The 21,668-nt window shown below is 44.0% G+C and overlaps 5 protein-coding genes across 5 annotated transcripts; 2 read left to right on the top strand and 3 right to left on the bottom strand.

Annotated features, from left to right (window-relative positions):
* Positions 1 to 1,451: 1,451 nt before the first annotated feature.
* Positions 1,452 to 2,694, bottom strand: AOL_s00110g75 (uncharacterized protein; the record flags this gene model as incomplete). The annotated part of the gene is made up of 3 exons (XM_011126765.1): positions 1,452 to 2,361; positions 2,445 to 2,493; positions 2,580 to 2,694. The coding sequence occupies 3 exons, from the start codon at positions 2,692 to 2,694 to the stop codon at positions 1,452 to 1,454; spliced, it is 1,074 nt and encodes a 357-aa protein (XP_011125067.1).
* A 2,149-nt stretch (positions 2,695 to 4,843) lies between these two features.
* On the bottom strand, positions 4,844 to 5,492 carry AOL_s00110g74 (uncharacterized protein; the record flags this gene model as incomplete). The annotated part of the gene is made up of 2 exons (XM_011126764.1): positions 4,844 to 5,228; positions 5,377 to 5,492. The coding sequence occupies 2 exons, from the start codon at positions 5,490 to 5,492 to the stop codon at positions 4,844 to 4,846; spliced, it is 501 nt and encodes a 166-aa protein (XP_011125066.1).
* A 2,806-nt stretch (positions 5,493 to 8,298) lies between these two features.
* Positions 8,299 to 11,215, top strand: AOL_s00110g73 (uncharacterized protein; the record flags this gene model as incomplete). Its single annotated transcript, XM_011126763.1, has 2 exons — positions 8,299 to 10,017; positions 10,076 to 11,215. 2 exons carry the CDS (start codon positions 8,299 to 8,301, stop codon positions 11,213 to 11,215), a joined length of 2,859 nt encoding a protein of 952 aa, XP_011125065.1.
* A 443-nt stretch (positions 11,216 to 11,658) lies between these two features.
* Positions 11,659 to 12,463, top strand: AOL_s00110g72 (uncharacterized protein; the record flags this gene model as incomplete). The annotated part of the gene is made up of 2 exons (XM_011126762.1): positions 11,659 to 11,789; positions 11,887 to 12,463. 2 exons carry the CDS (start codon positions 11,659 to 11,661, stop codon positions 12,461 to 12,463), a joined length of 708 nt encoding a protein of 235 aa, XP_011125064.1.
* A 5,532-nt stretch (positions 12,464 to 17,995) lies between these two features.
* Positions 17,996 to 19,060, bottom strand: AOL_s00110g71 (uncharacterized protein; the record flags this gene model as incomplete). The annotated part of the gene is made up of 1 exon (XM_011126761.1): positions 17,996 to 19,060. One exon carries the CDS (start codon positions 19,058 to 19,060, stop codon positions 17,996 to 17,998), a length of 1,065 nt encoding a protein of 354 aa, XP_011125063.1.
* Between the last annotated feature and the right edge of the window lie 2,608 nt (positions 19,061 to 21,668).

The raw sequence follows: 21,668 nt of genomic DNA, 5'->3' as shown, positions 1-21,668 counted from the left end.
ATAAGAGCAGCTGACGGCTGGATAGTATCGCTGATAGATGCACGAGCTCGAGATCGCTGGTGTAGCATTGAAAACACAAAACAGCTTGACCTATTGCAACACTAGGTACTCCTCTTTCCCTGGGAGGTTTCTTCTATTGACCTATAAGAAGAGGGAACCGTAAACTGAAAAATTCATTTAGGCTCGTTATTCAAGATGATTTATTCAAATATTCAACGTACTCCAGATCGTTCTTGTTAACATTTAGCTACGAATTAGTCTCGTTTCCAGGCCATGAATATAATTTATGTCGACACAGAACCGTTCTCAATTCCGCTCCTACCCGGTTTCTATCACAATAATCGATTACAACTCTATTATTTGAACGGGTCGAACCGGATAAAGGTCGGCAGCAATTCTATCTGTAGAAATTGACGCTCGTATGATAAGTATTTGATGCTGATGATAATATACGGCACTCAAACATAATTTAGAATTTCACTTTTCTTCGTTTCTCCTAATAAAAACGACATGGAATATAACTGGATTTTGCAAAATAAAGAAGGAAACAATCTTATTGTTAATAGATAATGGGATTTATTTTAAAATTTTGTTGGTGTAGATAAAATAATGAAGTTTGAGATAGCTATATATAGTTTGGTCATGTAAACCATTGCCTAGTGACCCCATGTGTATAGGTACATCTCAATTTCTTCATGTATATACGAGCTACATAAATGAAGGCACCTAAAACTTTCATGCAAGGCAATTTTGCCCCTTAACGTTTGTAATTTTATAGTTTATTACTTTAATTGGTGGATGAGCGTCTGGCCGGCCGGCTCCGAGACTAGTTTATGATATCATGATAATGCAATGCAATGCACATATTAACGATCACCCATACCCCCAGAAGTGTGGGGTTGGCTTTTCCAGTGAATCTGAAGCAGGGAAGACCGAAAGACCTTTCTAAATTTAACCAGCTGCGGATCAGAAAAAAGGGTTAGATATATATGGGAAAGGCACAAATAAATTTTGATGTTTGTCGTAACGCCGGACGTGGACGGTCTCCTGGGTTACCATTCGTACTATCAGAATCGCTGCATTACTACTTATATACATTATTTCTAAACTGTAATTATAAACGGTACTATCCATAGCCTCGAAGAGAGCTTGTACTCGATGCCACATCGCACTGCGTATGTTTATCTGCCCCTAGCCATGGGGCTAGTGTCTAATCACGATTTTATGTGACTATCATGTATCATATAACAATATTTTATCTGGTCTATCGTTTGATATGGCTAGCTTTTACTACTATATGATAATACCTGAAAGGATCAAATTTGTGTACACGTGGAAGTAAAGAAAGACATGTGCCGTACTAGTGCAACTTGTAATCAGGCCGGTCCTGACATCTAACCAGACTAGAAGTGTTATCAATCGTCCCACTTTGGTAACTAAGAAATGCTCCCTCAGACTCTTCTAAGCCTAGTGTACATCATGGGCATTACGGAGCCTCCTATATCTTCCTCCGCAAGGAGGTCCCTTGCATTATCTCTCAATTTCTTGAAAAGCCCATCAACCCTCTCTGTTTCGACTCCAGACTCCAGCCACCAGCTCTTTACCATATCCCCAATGACTGCGAGAATCCAGTCTACCATAGTTCCAGCGTACTCTTTGGTCGCAGCCTTTTTCTTGTCCTGATCCGCACCTTCGCATGCTTCGAGGAACCTGTAGTAGGCTGGATGGGGAATAATCTTGCGTTCATATTTCTCCATAGCCCACGTATCACTAAACTCCGCAACTCCGGAAAGAAAATCTTCTTCTGTTCGATCATGCATGGGTATAAAAATCTTTTCCATCGCCTTCTGGGGGATTTTTCCTTCATTAGCGAGCTTTTCAGCAGCTCGGAATATGACTCTGTGGCGTATGGCAGTAGCATCGTTGTACTGATTAGCCAGCTCCTCCTTAGTACAAGCACCAAGACAACCAATGATAAGATAACCTCCGCGTTTGATCTCGTGACCGCGAAAAGCTAGGAACTCTCGCAAGTCCTCTTTTGCAGCGGGGGCATTGGCATCAGGACGTTTCTGATAATATTCAAGAACTGTCTCTCCCGATGGTTTGGGCGCCGGCAACCGTTTAAGCCAGTGAATGGTACAGGACGTAAATCCAATATCTACAGTTCCTGGAGCAACCACAGATTCATAGAATGACTTGGGGATTAGAGAGGGATAAATCTTTAAAGTTGGGTTGGAGTCATATAATTGCGGAAGGAGTTTGATAAGACTTGAGAACTCATTGGAGGGGAGATCTTCAAAGATTAGAGAGGCAGTAGATGAAGGAGGCAAGCGGTCAAGAGCATACTGCATCATCATCAATCTATTGAACCGTAAGCCATTAGTTAAATGCATGAAATTTCGAAGTTAAAATCGTAGCAGGAAAAACAATCTGGAGTAACATACGAATTCACGCCTTGAGAGCAACCATAATCAGCAATCGTAACGTTTGTGCCTAAGAATTAATATTCTAAGGGTTAGCTAACGCCCAAACTATATCTGTGATCACACGGAGTGGCCAGTGGCTGATCGATTGCTAACCAAATTTAATGTCATCAAACAAGGGCAATGCGGCAACCAAAACAGCGGCCTGTTGCTGACAATTCTCGTTGTAGGTGTTTCCACCAGCCATGGCAATAGAGTTGCACAGAGTCATCTTAGAAGAGGTCTTTTAAGCTGTTGTGCTGGGAGTTTGTTTAGAGCTTGAGGAAGCTATTCGGAGGCGGTGAAAGCTAGGGCTGGTATCTTTCGAGACGTATCTTATCTGATTTTGTGAGAGCGTTCTTCAAATTAATTTTGGCTAATTTGCTGTGTAGTTCGATCAGTAATTTATTTCATGGCTCCGTGATCCGATGGTTTATATATTATTCTCTGTGTTCGCGGATACTGGTAGGAAGTTAAATAGATCTAGATCCCTAGGCGGACTTTTCTTCCGAAGGCCTAACTTTCTACCAAGGATGGATCGGCCGATTCCATTGCATATTGGCAACATGATATCGGTCGATTCAATTGTAGAATTCCGAAATTTAACGACATAGACGAAATTTAACGAATCAAGTTATAGATGGTCGAGCTCTTGTGGATACGGCTGGGGCCGCACATGCATATGTGTCGCTGCCTTAACCCTTTCGCGATGAATTTCAAACATCGTGATATTGTTCCGATGGTTGAGTCGATTTGCAAGATTTGGCTGCAACGTGAAATTCATATCATAGCTTAAATGACCGTACTGCGGACCCCTCAGGTCTTCCTTCTCCTCGGAGTTGGGACGGATATATAGCTAGTAGCCGCACAATTGGCCGATTAAATTCAAACAATACTTAAAGATCGGATTTATTGGCGCCGGTCGGGGCCTCCGATAAGAAGATGTATGCATATAATGTCATAATCTGATCTTGCGCAGTTGCAGAAATAGTTTCTAAACTATGTTCAGTTAAATTAAAGTTAACTTGCCGGGCGCAGGAGGTTGCACACTTTATCAATCGGTATCAGGGCTCATTCCTTGGCTGATTAATCCCGAACACTCCCGTTCGACAAGCACAATTAGCTGCACGAGGCCTACCTACGCATTAGAGTGAATGAATAGATTTATTTTTTACTTCCAGAGCCGGGCTCCGCCAGCACAGTCTCGTTCCTAAGACTCCGCCTTTGTGATAGCCCAACGCTGCTAGCTATAATATATAGTTTAACGTTGGATAATATTGTACGTCATCAATTCCAGCTGCAGAATGATTCCGAAAATGCGCACCCGCAATCGATCGATCCTCGCAGTAGCTCCCAATTAGTGGTCCTAGCTAGGGCTCTCCGTGCATACTTGTAGCTTCCGGTAACCTTGGTACCGTTCAGCCTTGCAACCAAACTGCGCTTTTAAATTATGAATTTTCTGATCGATCCGACGGTATACAACACAATATACCTATACTTACCTAGATGGGTATACGAATTGCGAATATTGCGTAGCCTACATGCGACAAATTCTGGTGTCAGGAGAGACTAGCTACTTGGGATTATCTAGCATGATCTTGGTGCTTACTCAAGTACTTACATACCTAAAATAGGTGATACTACTGTGTCAAAGAACGAGGATTAATAGTTATTATTTAATTGAGTCTGCCTATGTTAATTAATGCAATTAGAATTATATTATGCGGCTGTGGCATATATGGCCGGTGCCAGCTGGTATGCTTAGCGCCATGGAAGACTAAGACTAACTAACGTACGTATATGCAAGGTATCTATGCTAGAAGAGGGGTACCCGGGTGTTTATTATCTTGATACAGCATCAATTCCGGCCAGGCGTTCTTCCATAATACGATACTACGACACATCGACGATTCGGGTGAGAACGGCATCAAAGACGAAAACTGGCTATAGTAGCTATCGACCAAACTTAATTATGTATTACTTGAAGTGTATGCTCTCGCAAATTTGCTGGTCTAACGACAGCAGCTAATCTGAAATCTCTCGCAGGGTGCGATGGTGCTGCCACGCAATCCCAGTCCCGAAAACGAAAGTCCTCTTTCTTCCATACCGGCATATCGGTAATATACCTGTCGACATAAACTTCAAGCTTTGCAGCATCAGCTTGACGACAGCCCCAGCCGACAAGCATAGATGCTAAACCTTTCCCTTGATGGCCAATGCCCACCGCTAAATATTCACATCCTATTTTTGAATATCCGTCAGCGATGCAATCTCCCCACGTGCCCATAATGACGAAATAGCGAAACAACGAAAAAAGAAACGATCTCATAAGTTTAATCAAACAAATTGAAATTATTATTTTGGCTTTCAAAATAGAATTATTATCTGCAATCAGGTAGCTTACCCCAATGAAGCCTGTTGCCCATAATATTCTCTCTATTCCGTGAATTGTTGCTGAAGAGTGCCTCCGTAAATTCAACCCCCCGCTCATCTGGGAAATCTGGTATCGGGACTTCTTTCCGAGCTTTTCGTGGTTGTGGCACATTCCATCTAGAGAATGCGACAATATTATTGTCTTTGTCCTCGACAACAAAGGTCTTAACAACGTCTCGGCCGGCCTGGATCCCTAGTTTCCAGACGTCGTCCCACCATTGAGAAGTTTTGGTATCGGGCTTGAAAACTAAATTGCGTGAAGAGAACCACAATCGTGTAAGCTCTTTTGCATCGCTGTATTTGGCCTCTCGGACGACGAAGCCAGGTGGAGTTCTGTGATAGATATCCTGGTTGTAAAATCGATAATCATTAATCACAGGTAAGTTATTTGTTATAGATTGATTGAGAGGGTCGAAGCTATGGAATTCTGAATATAAGTAGAGGGTCTCATAAATTTGATATTTGAGGAAGGGCTTTTTACGGCAAAGAAGCTGCAGTGGCGAGTTTCCGAGTTCCCTGCCTTTTTGAGCCTTCAATCCAAGTGACCATTGAGAAGTTCCGGACCCCTAGTACTTTCTTGAGAAAGAATCTAGCCATCTTTTATTAAGGTTTACTGCTTCTTAATCTTTATCTTTCTGAAAAACTAGAATTATGCTGTGAAATATTCGAAAGGTCGTTTGTATATATATATGCTTGCCCCAAGCTAGTAGAGAAATCTATCTTGTAGTTTGAGAATTTTAATTCTATATAAGTTTATAAACTTTGGTACTGCAATCGATTTCAGAACTGGATTAGCAACCTTATGAACCCTAGAAGTTAGGCATAACTTTCAAGCAACCGGGGGCATCCGCATAAAACTGTGAGTTCAATAGTTAAATACCAATTAACATGTTGGATAAGACAGTCGAGCTTGTAGAGAAGTGTTGAAATCCTCACGGTATAGCCGGATAGACCGTCGAACAAGAATTTCATCGCAACCATGTTTTTTTTTTTTTTTGAGGGCTCCTTAGGACAGGATGATGAATTGAGCGCTAGTGGATGCATTTGCACATCAAATTAAGGATACAGGGTCTCGGTGTTAGTGACTAAGTTAACAAGAAACTAATCGAAGTATTCTGCGGCGGGCCGCTAGCTCGCCCTTCACCTTATGCCGTACCGACCGGGTGGGCCATGTAGCTGCGCAAGAGGCAGCCGTTAATTAACCACTTAAGCACGCCAACCTAGTAAATATTATTTCATTTCAGCACGTATAGATCCTTGGGACCGATCCATGACAAATTGAGTGCCCCCAAGTAACATAGTACTCCTCGCTATCTGTTCTGGAGAGTTCTACTAATAGTTCTAAGGGTACATGTTTTGAGGTCACCAGCGATTATCGTTTGTACCTGTACCCCTAAAATGCAATAATGCTCTTACATTGCCAATATAATTGATATTATACCTGGATTCGAGTCTATTAAGGATATTAGAGAGGCAACACATTCCCCGACGTCATTGTCGGGACCAGTCTATTCCAGAACATGATGAAGGCTAGGGGAGTCTGAATATGGAGTCGTGTCCGTCTTCGTAATACTTTTCGTAAGCGCTAAGAAGAAAAATGGAGGCCAGAACGTGACACCTCTCCCCAGTGCTCGATGATTCTTTTATTCTACGTTAAATTCCAACAGCACCCATGCAAGAACCCACTATTTTCTATATAAACTTCTATGGAGGGGCACAAAGAAACCATGAGAAAGATTTCTGAACGTTCGAACATATACACAGTTATATACGTTATAAGAAGAAGAAAAAAATACTTAGTTAATATTATGCAGGCTTGTGTTCAACAGGTTATAGGCCAGCTTAGTCTCGTATCTGTCTACAACATTCACGCTTACAGCCTGTGAAATAGAATGGAATTGGTCTCGTTCCCAGAATGGAATGGAATTATTAGCTACTACTGCTACTGCCACTACTGTTCTGCTTATTTTCCTGGTGGGGAAGTTTCTTTATACGCCTATCTGCACAAGATCCAAACAGGTAATGTTTTGACGTGGTTGGTTTATACCTAGGTATATTATTTTATTTTATTTTATTTTATTCTACTTATATTTGCCTGAGGTGTAGGCAACTTATTATTCTATAAGATTTCAGTATAAACTTCATAGCCGGCACCTATACTAGTGGTGGGCATACGTTTTGCAGAATGCCTGAAATAAGCTCCGCCTCGAGCGCCTGGATTCGAGGCTAACCGTACCCCTGTTTTTCCGGGACAAACTATCACATACAAAAATTTCTCTATAGTGGTGAGTTCTATCAGAGACTTACGCCATGGTCGTTAAGTCTATATATAGTGTATATAGATGTTTGATGGAGAAGTACTTAAATACGTCGATAGACAAAGTTCATCAAACTGGAAACTCGCTCCGCTAGCTACCCAAGGACATCATTAATATTACTACGACCATCTGTCTTATTACTTGTATATATTTAATGCAATGAAATAGCTCTCTGGTTACCTAACAAAGTATCTAGGTACTCTTAATATAAGTATGTTAGCTACGTTAGAATGATAATATTGGGGACACTGTGCACCGTTAGACAGAGTACGGGTGTGTTGTGTTGCATTTCGGGGGCACCAGTTTCCAAGAATCGAACGCAGGCGCAGGTGCACGAGTTCTTCAACTAAGTAAGTACTTATAATTGCTGAAAGTATTTGTAAGTTTCTTTGAATTTTTCTTTATAAATTGAAAGGAATAATGGAGTAAAGATGAGAAACCCTAGTCTCGGGGCAGGGAACCCTAGAGGTTTTGTAGAAATATATTTAGATTCAATCGAGGGAGTTAGCTTGATAGCCCAAGACGGGTCTTAATATAGGCAGCTGGCAGTGGATCGAATCACCTAATGGTAACTCTTAGTCATCAACAACCACCAGCCGTCGATGCATTATAAGTAGGTACTCATCGAACCACCAATCAAAGTCCTAGTTCCCAGCCTTATCCAGTTAACCAACAAGCTATTCTCCTAGATGTCGATGTTGTCGTCGATGCCATTTTAGCTAATTTAGCCAATCACGGGACTTGCAGGGGCAGGGTCACGAGCTACCAACAATCCGGGTCTTGTCGCAGGTTTTCTAGTTTCACTTACATTCCATCTTTCCACCCGTTTCGAACGTTTCCGGCTTACCTCATCGCCATTCCCTCCCACTTCTCCCTATCCGGATACCTTCACGATACCCAACCTCCCCCCAGATTCTACCTCCTTTGCTCTTCCCATTACTTTCTCATATTATCATCGGTTCATGGAATCAGCAGGCTCCGTACAAACCCGCCAGCTCAAAAAATCCAAATATCATCCCATCTTCAAGTTTCGTCGACGCTGAGCTTGTACTAGCTCCACCCCCTCGCTACCGAAGTTTTCAATCATGGCCGACGTGGTCAACCACCCAACCTTCCATTCCGAGGAGGATGACTCTGTCCTCCTCAAAATGCCGCCACATATCGCTGCTCGTTTCTACAAACCTAAGAAGTCCGTCCAAAGACGTAGGTCGTCGTCCAACTCTTCCACTGGTCCCGGTTACATCCATCCCACCGAGCGTGCTCACTCTCGACGGCTTAAATTCCTTGAATCTCGAAAATCCCGACTGGCTGCACAGGCTTTACACGCTGAGAAAGTCCGTTCGCGAGTCAACCATGGTTCTCATCAGGCCGTCTCAGCACGTCTTCAGGCAATTAATGACTCTCTTCGTGCTGCAAAGGAAGCCAGAGAAGCTCAGTTGGCTAAAACTGCTGCTACCTGCGCGAGTGAAGTCGCTAAGGCCAAGGCAATTGCTGAAGGGGTCCGCTTGAAGCGAGAAAGTGAAATTCAGGCAATCAAAGACGGCGTGCAGGACAAATTGAATGCGGCTGAGGAGAGACGCTTGGAGTTGCTCAGGGCTCGACAGAACCGTCGCCCTCGGGGCAGCTCTGCTTCTCTCAAAACCCCCACAGAGATCAGCGAAGTCGTAGAGCCCCTCAGAAAGGCCGCTAGGGACGGCGCTGGTACCACTTCTCCACCGAAACGCCAACCTACAGTCGAGGAGGCCCGTGATTCTGCTGCTCGCGTTATCCAAAGGAATTGGATGGCCCACCGGAATTTTGAGATAGTGTCCAGCTTTGTTCGCCAGGGAATTACTCTCGAGACTTTTGGGACCATGCCGTTTGAGATGGCAACAGCCGCTATTCAGAGTCCCGAGTTAGCCAAGGCAACTGGCAGTATCCTTCAACTAGGTGGTGTTTTAGAGGATCCTGAGGAGGCGGCCAACCTCACAAAGGCCTGCAGAACTTTTCTGAGTGCCTACCTCATTTTGGGTCACCCTGCTGCTGTCCTTTCCAACGATGGCGAGAATGAAAAGGCTCTCATTGCCCAGAGCCGTGATCTTCTTTGTGCATTTGAATCATGGATCCTTAGCACAAGCGCAAACAACGGTCATCGCGGGGCACCTAAACGTCGTCAAACCTTCATCGACACGTATCAGCCGTTCTCTATCGCGTTTAACGCCTGGAAGGAAAGGGATCAACTCGAACTATTGAATGGGATGGTTAATCAGTTCGTTGAGCTTGATGCTCTCTGGCAGAAGGTTAAAGATGACTCTGAACCTCAGGTTGCTGCCGAGTTTAAAGAAAGCATACAGGAAAACCAAATGATAATTCTCAGCAGGATGAAAGCAATTGGAGGGAAAAGGGCAACCGAAATGCTTAAGAAAGCTGTGCAGAAGTCTAGACGCAGGTTACATCGCAAACAGGCCGATAGAAAGCCGCGTGCCGTTGTGTCTGAGACTGCATCAGATAACTCGGCGACGCAGAGTTTGGGAATCCAGGCCGCTATGCAGCAGGTTGAGGCCGGTTCGAGAGCGGACGAGGATTCCGCCCTATCGTACCAGGCTGCCTTTGATGATGAGAAGAGATTCAATCTCACCAACCGTCAGATCGCTCATGAGCTCCTCCTCGATCGCGCCTTCCGATTCAAGGAACGCTCCAAGGATCAGATCTATCAAACAGTGGAATATCAGGCTAAGAGGGCTTTCTACGATATCATGCGTGAAGACATCGCTGAGGGCGAGTTTGAGAAATGGATTCCATCTATGGCCGAAACCGTGCGACAGGTATGTACTCTGGTTCACACCTTTGACCTGATTTGACCCTCCTAATAACCCTTTTTAGAAACTCCTCCGGCTCGTCCCTGCAGGTTCTTCCGCTCACCAAATTATTTCTAACTCTATTGATATCGATTTGATCACCCAACAATGTCGCGCTCAGACCTATGACCACGTTCCTTTCTTCGGCTTCATTTATTCTCTCATCCCCAAACTTTGCTCCCCTGCACGTGATGAAGCTTGCCAGGCTCTTATCAATGATGTTTCACCAAACCAAGACTACATATCTCGTCTTGAGAAGCTCCTTGATTTTCTCGAGCTCATGCAGCTTGACCATGCAAACTATCAACTTATGACTGCTGCACCACACATAATTCCGCATGCAACCCAATACGAACAGCACATGTTCGCGGAGGATCTTGCCGGCGGAAGATTTGACCTTTCCCGCACTAAGACCTGGCTTAGCACCGCCGTCTCGGGGCGACTCGCAGAGCTTGCCTCCCGCGATACTGAGAGTGTAAACCACCCTCGTCAACGGCCCAGTGTATTTTCTCTTTTGAATCAAGGGTATATTTCCCTCTTGATTCACTTAAATCCACTGAGTAGTGTCTTGCTCCCCGAAACATTCCATATGGACGGCGAGCGAGTAGTCAATCTACACAGAGAGGTGAACACCGTTGTTGTCAGTTCTGCTATGCTTCTGACGATCAAGAGCCTTTTGAGGAGGGACGCGCGAACTGCCTGGAAAGGTGCAAGAGAGAAGACTGCCGAACTCATGGAGAACTCTCGCCTCTCCCCTGAAGCCAAGGCAGACGCTCTAGTAACGTTTCTCAAAGAGGATTTGGGAACTGGTATTACTGAAGCTCAAGTCGGACACGCTCGTCCTGCCGTTAAACGGCTGTTCGGAAATTTCGAGAGCGCAAGGAGGGGAGATACATCAGGTCTACTCGGAGACCCTGTAGTAAAGGTGATGCTTGCAAGACTCAAGGGTTTTGTGCTCGCAAATCTAGACGCACAAACGCCGAAGGAAAAGGTAAAACTTGCTAGCGGAGCTACAGAGACCCTCACAAGCTACGGAATGGCAGAGCAAGTTGCCGAGGTTGCCGAAATTGTAAATGGAGTTCTGGCGTTGGCTAGTGTCAACAGGGAATGCTATTCGAAATGGTACGACGGAATCATCGTCGAGGCTATGGCGCAGGAGAATTAGACTACGGCGTTTCCTTTTTTATTTGGAGGAAGGAGTCTTGTTGTGGACTTGCTTGTTTTGGGGTTTGAAGGATTTTTGATTTTCGGGTGGGAAGGATTTTATTTGGATTGGAGTCTTCTTTTCGTTTTCTTGCATTCAGAGGAATGGTTGGATTCCCCTTATCCTTTTTCCATTGTTCGCTATTGAAGTTACCCAATCCTTGTTGCTTAATTATTATTACGGATCGTTTCGAAATTCAGTTACAATCATTTCACAGTCGTTCTCTGCCGGATGAAATCAAAATGACGAGACTGCACAAGTTGTAGATGAGGATGGAATAGAAAGTTTTGTGTTGGTGCGCAATATCCAACAAGATGCCACCGATTTAAGCTTAAATCTTGCATACAAGCAGTTTATACCGTGTCGTAACTACCCTACATCAAGACTCATATACTCAAAAAGCAATGGAGCCATCGCCTCCTCAAGCCGAATCATCGGCGGTACCACTTTCATCAGAGCTCGAGACCTTGACATCGGTCTACTCCGAAGCAGCAGCCTACCTTGCAAAACTCACGGCGCAGCTAGCGGAATTAGAGTACGTAATAACTACTTATTCACAAACATGTATCCTACTTATCTACTCTGATACACAATAATGACTTTTTTTAAAAAATTAAAAAAATGATATATAGAACAACTCAAACTACACTTCTACATTCCTATCATGCCACTTCCACGGCTTTGGCGGATATTAGAGGTTATAACGCCGTAGCACCGGCAATGGATTTATTACCTGTTTACACCGCGAAAGTAGCACGGTTGAAGCAATTGATGGGACAACAGAGACAGGCGGTTGATAGGATGAAAGTTAGGGCTGAGGAGGTCAGGAAGGTCAAAGCAGGTGTTCATGAACGGTTGAAGAAGAGGTGGGAAGAAGAGAGGGAGAGGGATAAGGGTTTGACCGCGAGGATGGTGGGGGCAGTGGGCATGAGGACTGGGGTGGTGAATAATACGGAGGGAAAAGAGGAAGAACTAGTTGTAGCGGTAGGTAAGGGTTTGACGGGGAATGGTAAGGTTCCTGAGCCCTCGTCCTCGTCATCCTCGTCGATGCCGGCATCACGGATTGAGCGGCAACTTGAAGTTCAAGGATACCAGGGGCCGGGGACGTCGGTTGATGCACCTGAACCAAGTATACCACCTACTATAGCGGTAGTTACAAAGACGGTTGTAAAAAGGAAGAAGAAAGCAAGACAGGCTGAGATTGAATAAAGCCTTGAGAATATTATCTATCAATTCACTTTTCAGAATTCTCTTCCCTAATCAGAAGCGTTTAACCGTGATAAGATTTCTCTATTTACCGTTTTTTTTCGGAAACGTACGATTTATAGTTTCTAGTTTGTTTCTTAATCACGCTCATCTACTTGTGATCTAACGACCTCGAAGAGAGAAAATATACTCCAGAGGTTTCGTCTCTCCTCAAACTTCTAGCATGTTTCAACCATTTCAGCGGTACCGAAAAAGACTTCTACATACAAACTTCAAAATCATGACCTCGCTCATTGGCTAGAAGCTTATCAAATAGAAGCATTTAGCTAACGAAAAAGCTTAGAATCTTGGAAACCCCTGCTACTTGAACGAAACCTTATCAAGATCCTGGAGGTCCCTTTCTCTTGATTGGAGAAACCTCAATCGATGCTAATCACATACTCCACCACAAGGATAAGGCAGAAGGAGCACGTAACCACCTGCCGGTTGCGTCTGCACTCACTTTTTGTTTTTTTTTTGTAAAGAGCTCTCGCTAAATTATAAACACTTCTCCCAGTCTGACGACAATATCTCAGAATACGTTTGTTCCGTTGTAGTTTGTGGCTAAATAGTTTACTTTACCTGACATTGTGGGTAAAAGGTAAAATAGCATTCCGTTTGCGTCTACGGAAGAAGATTTCCGAGGGGCTGTGGCGCCACGGGGAGGCAATTGCAATCAGTCTACTATCACGACAAAAAAGCGAATGGGCTTCGCTTGTTCGTTTAGTTGTCTAGGTTCTCTTCGGCCGAGGGTCAGGGCAGTTTAAGACCTATTGTAAGAGTGTATCTGGAGCAGGGGGGCTAACTGAGGTGTGTACGCCCCTAAACTCTGCTATACTTCAAGTTAAAGTAGCCTGATATTATGTACGTATATTGTATTGATATATGTGGTTATCGATAACAATCAATGGAAGAGGGTTTGAACCCGGAATAGAATTAAAATTCTAGACATAAAAATTCTAGACATCAATGACCATCCTTTCCCCAGTTCCTTGTCACACGTTAACATTTGCGGGGAAGGTTGCAAACCGTTTAATTTATATTACAACCTCGTGTCGAATGCTACATACCCATTTCCGGATACATCTCCCTACGGATATATACGCGGATGACCCTTTTCTTTCTATACTTCACACCCCCCATCTGCATATCCGCTACCCTCAAACCCCAGGACAGAAGAAGCTTAGAAATCAAGTACTGTTCTATCCCTACATATTAGCAATACCATAAAACCTGGAAACCTGACTAATCATACGTACGGCAAACAAGTCGCGAGGCCGTCCGTTTTCGAAATAAACTTTCAAACTCTAAGACCTTAAGCAGCTAACCGAGCACTATAATGATATCATATTAGGCGATCGTACCTGTGCCCGTCGATATATGGAAAGTATGAATGACAAAGGCGTTACTGTACAATAGCGGATATGCATGGCTTGCAAAGCCGGACAAGGGCACTAAGGGAGGGGCGTATTGATTCCGCACCCACAACCCCCACGCCACTAACTAGCCCCTACTATGTAGACATTTGACGCATGCCATTACTCATGACATATCCGAAATCGCTGTATAAGAATATTTTTACAAGGCTATACTATACATTTCTTGTTAGTTAATGCTGCTAGGTCTAGGTTTCATCCCGCCTAAACTGAAAGAACCACTTTAGCCACATCTGAGACCGAATACTAGTCGTTTCACCATCTATCGGTGAGTAAGACGTTGACTGCTACTAGAGTATTTATCCATAATATGCAGGCATATAAAAAACGCAGAGTTCAAGGGTTGGAGGGTTCGAATCACGATCAAATGCTACTGTGACCTGCGATATAAATTAAACGTCAACAAGAGAAGCGAGAATATTTAATGCTTGTAGATGCGGCATATTCCTGCGCATGTGAATATGCTTTAGCCTTTCCTCCAACCCCTCCTCGAAAATATAAAAAAAATAATTAAGAAATAAGAAATAAGAAATAAGAAATAAGAAACGATCGCTTCAAAAGAAGCATTGGTCTAAGCATCCAATAATGTGGGGGGCAAGTATGCTTCTGTGCAGGAGAAGATGACGGAAGATACCGTTCCTGGAAAGTGGCCCCAAAATTCCAACAAATGGAAAAATGTTGTAAGCTTCCATGATGCAAGAACAGGCTATAACTTCACTTATAAGACAACCTCCCAAGAGGGAAAATTCCGTTTTAATACACCCAAGCGAATATCGTTGACCGGAATATCTGCGCATTCCGCAAACGACACGATACAGGCCTCCAGTTTCCCTCCCATCTTTCATATACAAGTACAAGTATTTCTTCTAAGTTTAGATTCCGAAATGAGAGGAGGCAATAACAGCCTATTGTTCTTCAGCAAACTCGACGAGTTTGCTTTCACAACTCTCTGTTTTGGGGAAATTCTGAAGAAGGTATATGATCGACCATGCATGACATCGTGATGCAATTTCACCTTGGAAGATCCATACTTTACCATGTTGACTCGGTTGAGATTCGAATCTTGGTTTTGTTTTTGAATCGCAAGTTTTTTTTTTTTTCTCCGACATGCCGCAAAAGCTGGCGCCATGGCCCGACGATGCGACACCTCATTCGTTCTTGAAAGTTACTAGGGCCACGCAGATGTCAATCCCTTATTGGCCCTGTCTCAACCTTGCGAATTCGAATTCATTTATTTTTATTTATTTTTTCGCATGTGTGTCTTTCCCTTGGAAATTCGAACCCCTGCTGCAGGGCGGTGAAAGGGTACCCATTGAGCAAAATGCCTCTGCTGATATGATGTCGAATGCATGGTCCCATCCAGCCCTGTCATGGGAGCTCACACCCAAAATCTTATGGACAGGCCCGCCACTATGTCGGGGCTTACATTGGATGGGAGGCAAAAAGGGTATTAAAAATTTTCCAACAGACGACAACAGACCACAAAGTGTTGAGAATCATTCGAGAGGGAGATTTCTCGGTGACACTTACAGCGAAATTCTTTTTTTTTTTCGGCGCGAAGGTTAAAAAAAAATAAAATAAAAGAGCTCAATAGAATGTCTTAGTATAGCCCTCAAAGAATGGTTCGCCAATATCTTCGAGAATAAAGAATAAAAAATAAAAAAAACGAAGCCTTTTTTCCCTTTCGGATACGGATGATATCGGAATAACCGTAGATTAAACTGTCCTTCTAGAAGGTTTCGTGGAATGAATTCTTCGGTTTTTTTCTTCTATGGTGTTATAGCATAGAAATGTTAGCTTAGCCGCGGGTACGGGATGCCCTCTCCGGCCACCAACATCCCAGGAATAGAATGTAGCTTCCTCCCGTGCGCCGAATAAGCGATATAACTATCTAGATCTTGATATTTGCTGCCGAAACGGATAGATTTATTAGGAGGCTCAGTTAGTAGAGGTAATTGGAGCTTATTTGTGAATCAATATTGGCTAAAGCACGAACTGTGCATATGCTGCATGTTATTGCGAACGTGGTGATGGTTACGCTAACCATCTTTGAACCCTCAAGCTTAACTCTTTCCCTCGACCTTCAAGTTGCTTAAAAAATAGGTTAATAATATTAATAATTCTGTCCAGTGTGAAAATTGATAGAACTGATGAATCCTATGTTAATGCCATCTCATCCGATTGACTCGAACGAGAACACGGACTATAAACTTCTTCGGGTGGACCTACTGTCTACGAATGATATATCTCCACATTCACTCTACATAGTACTAATTGATCAAACATTGCATGAACCAAAAACCGCGATGTCGCATGAACCCCACGAGGTGAACTCGGAGAAGAGCTAAAAAAAAAGGAATTCCCAATTATATGTGCAAAATCTATAATAATACACACGATCAAGGCCAGTTCGATTCGAAAGGTCTTATGTCGACGTGGTCGATAAGATATATGCATAATTCTCGATGTTAACCAACCCGTATTACGGCTAGAGATCCTTGAAACGGAAACCCATCTACAATTGAATTACCCCACGGTACTTGAACACTAAATATATCTAGTAATGTGTAAACAGCGAACAAGAGGTCGGATTTAAACTTCGAAATAGCTTTAATTGACATTTACTTGAAGATGGTGGTGGTGCCGGGGTTGACCTGTCGATCCAGGGCATACCGAGGAACCAAGCTTTTTCAAGATACCCAGACTTCGACCTTCCTCATCTTATCCATGTCTTCGCAATTGGAATGGAACACCTATCGTGACGTTATATACATGCATGTAATATTTCGCTTAAGAAACGGAAAAAAAGATATCTAGAAGAAATATACCGAGCATAGGGTGGTTCGATGTTCCGGAGGGGCTAGTTAAGGCTGAAGTTATCAATGATTACAATTTCTACTGATTAAGATACCCTTGCGGCTTTTACGATTATTGACTTTACGAAAAGCAAATATGAGATGGAGAGCTAATTATTTGTTTCTTGAATTATTGTTGTATTTTCCGAATAGCGTTTTTAATTTTGTTATTCGGTTGTTATCCATCGAGGGATTTCACATCTTCCGAGCCTTTGATCCGAAGTATGCTACAATTGTATCCAAATGGATATCCCACCCCTCCTAGGTCAAAAGCAGGAAAAGGTCTGTAGGACGGGAGAAAAAAAAATAACAAAAGGAAAAGTTGTCAGACTCAGTAACGCCTTAAACGCACTCAAAAATGATAGAAGTAACATGTACTCGAGAAGCAAAAAGGTACTTATTTAGCAAAAGCGGAGGGTAGTTAAAATATATCAAACTCCGGTCAAACGCCTGTTAAGAATCCATACTGCGAAGGGAAAGGAAAAAAAAGAGCTGCATGATGCATTTTACAAGGCGTTAAAAGAGAGAAAAACGATAACAAAGTCCGTTACACCCATCAAAGAGATCAAAAACTCCTAGGAATAGGAAATGATAATCGGTAAGCGACAAGGGGAGTTGAGGGAAGCGGGTGAGAAGAGCTCGAAAGGCTTTTGGACGCCGTGAAACCGTAGAGTGAAGATAGTAAATTTTGAGGTGTGGATATTTTTTTGTGGAAGAACCACCTTTAGGACGTCCTAAATAGGCTGTAAATTCCGGATGACCATGCATGTCTGGGCCTCAGCGGAAAGACATGGCTACCGGTGTCTCCCGGGAAGCCGTCTGCCGGGAAAATAGATTTATGTTCCGTTAAAATTTTGTTCAGGGAAAGAGAAAAAAAGAGGAAGGACGAGCTTTGCTGGATGATGGGTATCGAGAAGCAGAGGTGTTGATTATTGAATTACCGGATTCTTCGGATTCGACAGAGGAAGGGAAAATTGGTGCACACCAAGCCCGGGTATGTAAGTGCGGTCCGAAATATTGTACATAGAAACATATATTCTTGGGCAGGCCCACTAAAAAGTCGTAGTTGGTAATTGTAGAAGGCGCGAAAGTTGTGTAGTATTATCTAGAGGCCCGTTGAATCATATACTCATACAAGCGGAAGGATGTTCGTCAAGGTCGTAAATTCGTGCAAGGCATTTTGACTAACTGGAGGTAGCTCTTAGTCATTGGTAAGGGTCACTCGACCGGCTGGTGAGGTTTGGAATATTTCCTCTCCTGCTCTTTGACCATCCGAGCTTTCCAGTCATCTTCCTCCAGGTTTCGTGAGACCTGCCCTTCGGGCTACTAGATTCGCAGCTTGGGGGGGTATGGGGAGGTGTCATTGGAGAAACCATGGACTCTGAGCTCTCCTCGATGATGCTATCACCACTATTGCTACCACCCCACGAGCTTGGCGCGGGCTGTGCAGAATGCCGGTGCCACCCTAGCGCAGGGCTGAAGGGCGAAGCTCCGGTCCGCGACTGACCCGACCCGGTTGTTCCAGAAGAGTAGGAAGAAGAGTAATCCAGAGCTGGAGGTGAGCCGGAGCTTTGTCGAGACTTGTAAAGGACCCTTTCGTCAAGGCTGCCTCGCATGTATGCGTTGTCGTTTTCCCATGGCGCTGGGTATGAAGGCTTAAATTCGGTTCCAACAGAATTTAGGAAGGGCATCAAGATAGACTCTTCCATAAGTTCGTGTATTATGTTGACAGCAGAATCCAGTGAGTCGGGGTGGGGAGGGAGGTATGTTGTTGGAAGACTCAAGAGTTCGTCTCGAATAGTGCCGGGAACGTTTACTTCCCTAGGACCATTAGGCTGAATGTATGCATCCATAAGTCTCTGCCACAGCATCTTGACGTATTGACAAGATTCGTCCGAAGGTGTTATTGGCGAGCCGCCAGGCGATGAAGTCATCGATTGGTAATGTTTTCTATATCTCTTAGCGTCCATCGTAAATTCTAAGGTCTCGAGGCAATGGTTTTGCGATAGATAGGCCATAAAGGCACTTAGAGTGTAAGGCGGGCTAGCCTTGTTTGCAAGGACGTCCGCGAGTGTCGGCCGTCGAGGGCAATAGGCACCAGCCGCCATGGTTAAGCTTGCAGGTCTCGACTGAAACTCACTGGTGTTGGACGACATGTCGTCGTCCTCTTGGTCGGAGTGGTTTGGTGACACGCTGGGCGAATTGTCGGACGAAGATCTGGATCTCGAGAGTCGTAGTGACGGTGGACGTCTATAATTCCGCGCAGACATACTGCCTTTGAAAACCATTTGCCAATCCGGGTTTTTAAGGTCGGATTTGCAACTAAAAAAAGGGAAAATTTTTTGTGCGGAGTGAAAAAATTATTCCCCAGTTGTCGCTATCGCATTGAAACGCTGGCGATGTGCTGAAGAAAAAAGGTTGAAAAGGAGCCCGGGCCTTGTTCCTCAATCCCACCCTAGTATCATGCGATAGGGATCGGAATCTATGTCGAATTCCTGGTCGGACTACTCAACGTATACAGTCGGCGGAGAAAATGGAAGAGTTTCTGAGCTTCTAGAAATCTCAAATTTAGTTAATGCCTTGGGAAAAAGCCGCAGACTAGTAACAACAAAAAAGTGATGTTTTCATGAAGGGTGAGAGATTTTTGTGAAAAAGGCAAAATGCTTGGGTAGGGGACGTGGCAAGTCTTTAAGGTCTATGGGCACAGAAGTAGACTTTTATGACAATTTGAGGTGGATTGAGCCAAAGTTGAGAGAAAAGGTTACTGCATGCTTGGGGGGAAAGAGTATGAAGTATGTATGCAACGACGTAGAATGACGGTTGGTGAGACAAACCCAAAGCTTCAGTTCAACATTAAACTCCAACTGAAAGAATAACCCAAAAAGAAAACTAACTCAATCGGCGATTTCTTGTCTTTTACTCGGAGTATGTATGAAGCCTGTTAACTTTATTTCTTTTGCGGGAACAGTGCAGTGACTGCGGTTGGTAGGTTGCGTCGATGTTGTTGAGACAGTCGGGGAGAGATGTTACGCTGTGTGCCTGTCTCCTGACGTCCTCCACCCTTTTGGTAAAAAGGGCAATCTGAGGTCTCAATGTGAGCTTGTCGATGTTTGACGGGAAGCAGGAAGAGCTCGCGAGGAGGGTATCGAGCCGGTTGGATCGGTCGAGAGGTCGTACAAAGCCAGAATAAACGGTTTGGTCAAAGAATCAACGTCGTGTTTGGTGCGACGGGGACTGATGCAGAGGATGTGGCAACCCGAGAGCGGAGAAGCAGCAGGTCGGACAGAGGATTAGAAGGAAGAAGGCGAACGATGTAAATGATATGTGGTAATAGATAAGTAGAAATATGTAATTGTAAGGATAGTGGTTGAAATATATGAGGCCAGAGTTTGGTAATAATTAAGAACTTCACGGGAGGGCAAGTGTAGACGAGGTTCGTTCAAATTCAGTTCATGTAAGTTTTCCCTTACTTCATCCACAGACAGTACCTGCAAATAATAATAGAGGCAGATGCAAGAAAGGTTTATGGCTGGAGAAGGCAAGGAATGCGTAGATCAAGTGGGAATGGGATTGGACTCGACGATGCTGCCTCTTTTGGCTACTTCTATTGTTCGAGAATCCCCATGCCCTTGCTAATGAACTCCAATTTTGACCCTAAACAGGCTGGAAAAACGTCGACAGACGGGTTTTATTAACTATTGACAGAGCTTCGTTCGATCAGAATGAGCGTGTCGACGACGAAAAGAATGGGTTTGATTGTCGAGCGGGTTGGCAATTCAGAGTTTCCTTTGTCTACCACGGCGGGCTAGGTAACTTCCAATTCGTGCGGTAGTCGTTCCCTTTTTTTTCTCCCTCTTGTTTCGTTGTGAACACAAGGATAGGTGCACTCGTAGCAGGATGCTGGTACTGTCAAACCCCCCGTGTCTATTCGGTTTCGAAGTGTCCAGGTAAAGTCGGTAAGAGCTGAAGTGTAACTGGTATCTTGAGGATTTATGTGCGGATATTCGCAACAAGCAAGCAGCAAAGAGAGGACCAGTTCAAGAGTGTGGGTACCGTCGAAGTATTATTAAGAGGCCCCCGACCCCCAAGCAAAGCAAAGCAATGCAAAACAGTGCGGTGCAGTCGAGTTAGCACGACTAACAAATCTGCTTTAGTTAGTGCTCTTTTTTTTCTTCCAAACACCCATCACCTGTCAGTGACCGGGGTGGTCCCATCGTCCTGTTGTGTGTGTGCTACTGGGGTTGATCGAAGCAGCTAGTTTGTCGAAAAGCAAATAATGGTGGTGGTGTCTTCTTTAGCACACCATCTTTCGCCTTTCCCTGTCTTTCCCTGTTATTTCATCTTTCTTTTTCAGAGGTTCTTTTTGGAAGCAAAAGGCAGTCGGTTTTAGCGCGAGGGTGACGGTGAAGGTCCACAACTGCAAGTGGTAGTTTCTTCTTCGAGACCAGTGATTGGGCCTGGTCGATATCGATTTCTAATAATGCATCGCATCCGACAGACCACTACGGCTGTTTCTCGATTTGCAAAACTTGAACTAGAAACTAAAATGTCCAGAGAGGGTGTAAGATAGAAAGAAGGATAGTTAGAGCGTGAAATGAACTCTTCTCGAACGGCATCTGAGACGCCTTCTGTGCCAGCGACAGCGACCACATTAAATGTTGATTTTGAGATGTTGTGGTTAGTGAGAGTGGTGCGGTGCGGTGCAGTGCAGTGCATAAAAGTGGACAAGAAGGGGACCTCTCACAAACGTTGTGTTGTCCGCACAGGGACATGAACTGTACTTACATCCACTTAGACGTCGACTCTACTTCACCACTTACTTCTATCTGCTTCAAAAGCTACATAATACTGACTTGCACAATACAGTACCTACATGCT

Source organism: Orbilia oligospora (assembly GCF_000225545.1).
Source record: "Orbilia oligospora ATCC 24927 unplaced genomic scaffold scaffold00110, whole genome shotgun sequence".
Lineage (NCBI taxonomy): Eukaryota > Fungi > Ascomycota > Orbiliomycetes > Orbiliales > Orbiliaceae > Orbilia > Orbilia oligospora.
This window is presented reverse-complemented; position numbering and strand designations above follow the sequence as displayed.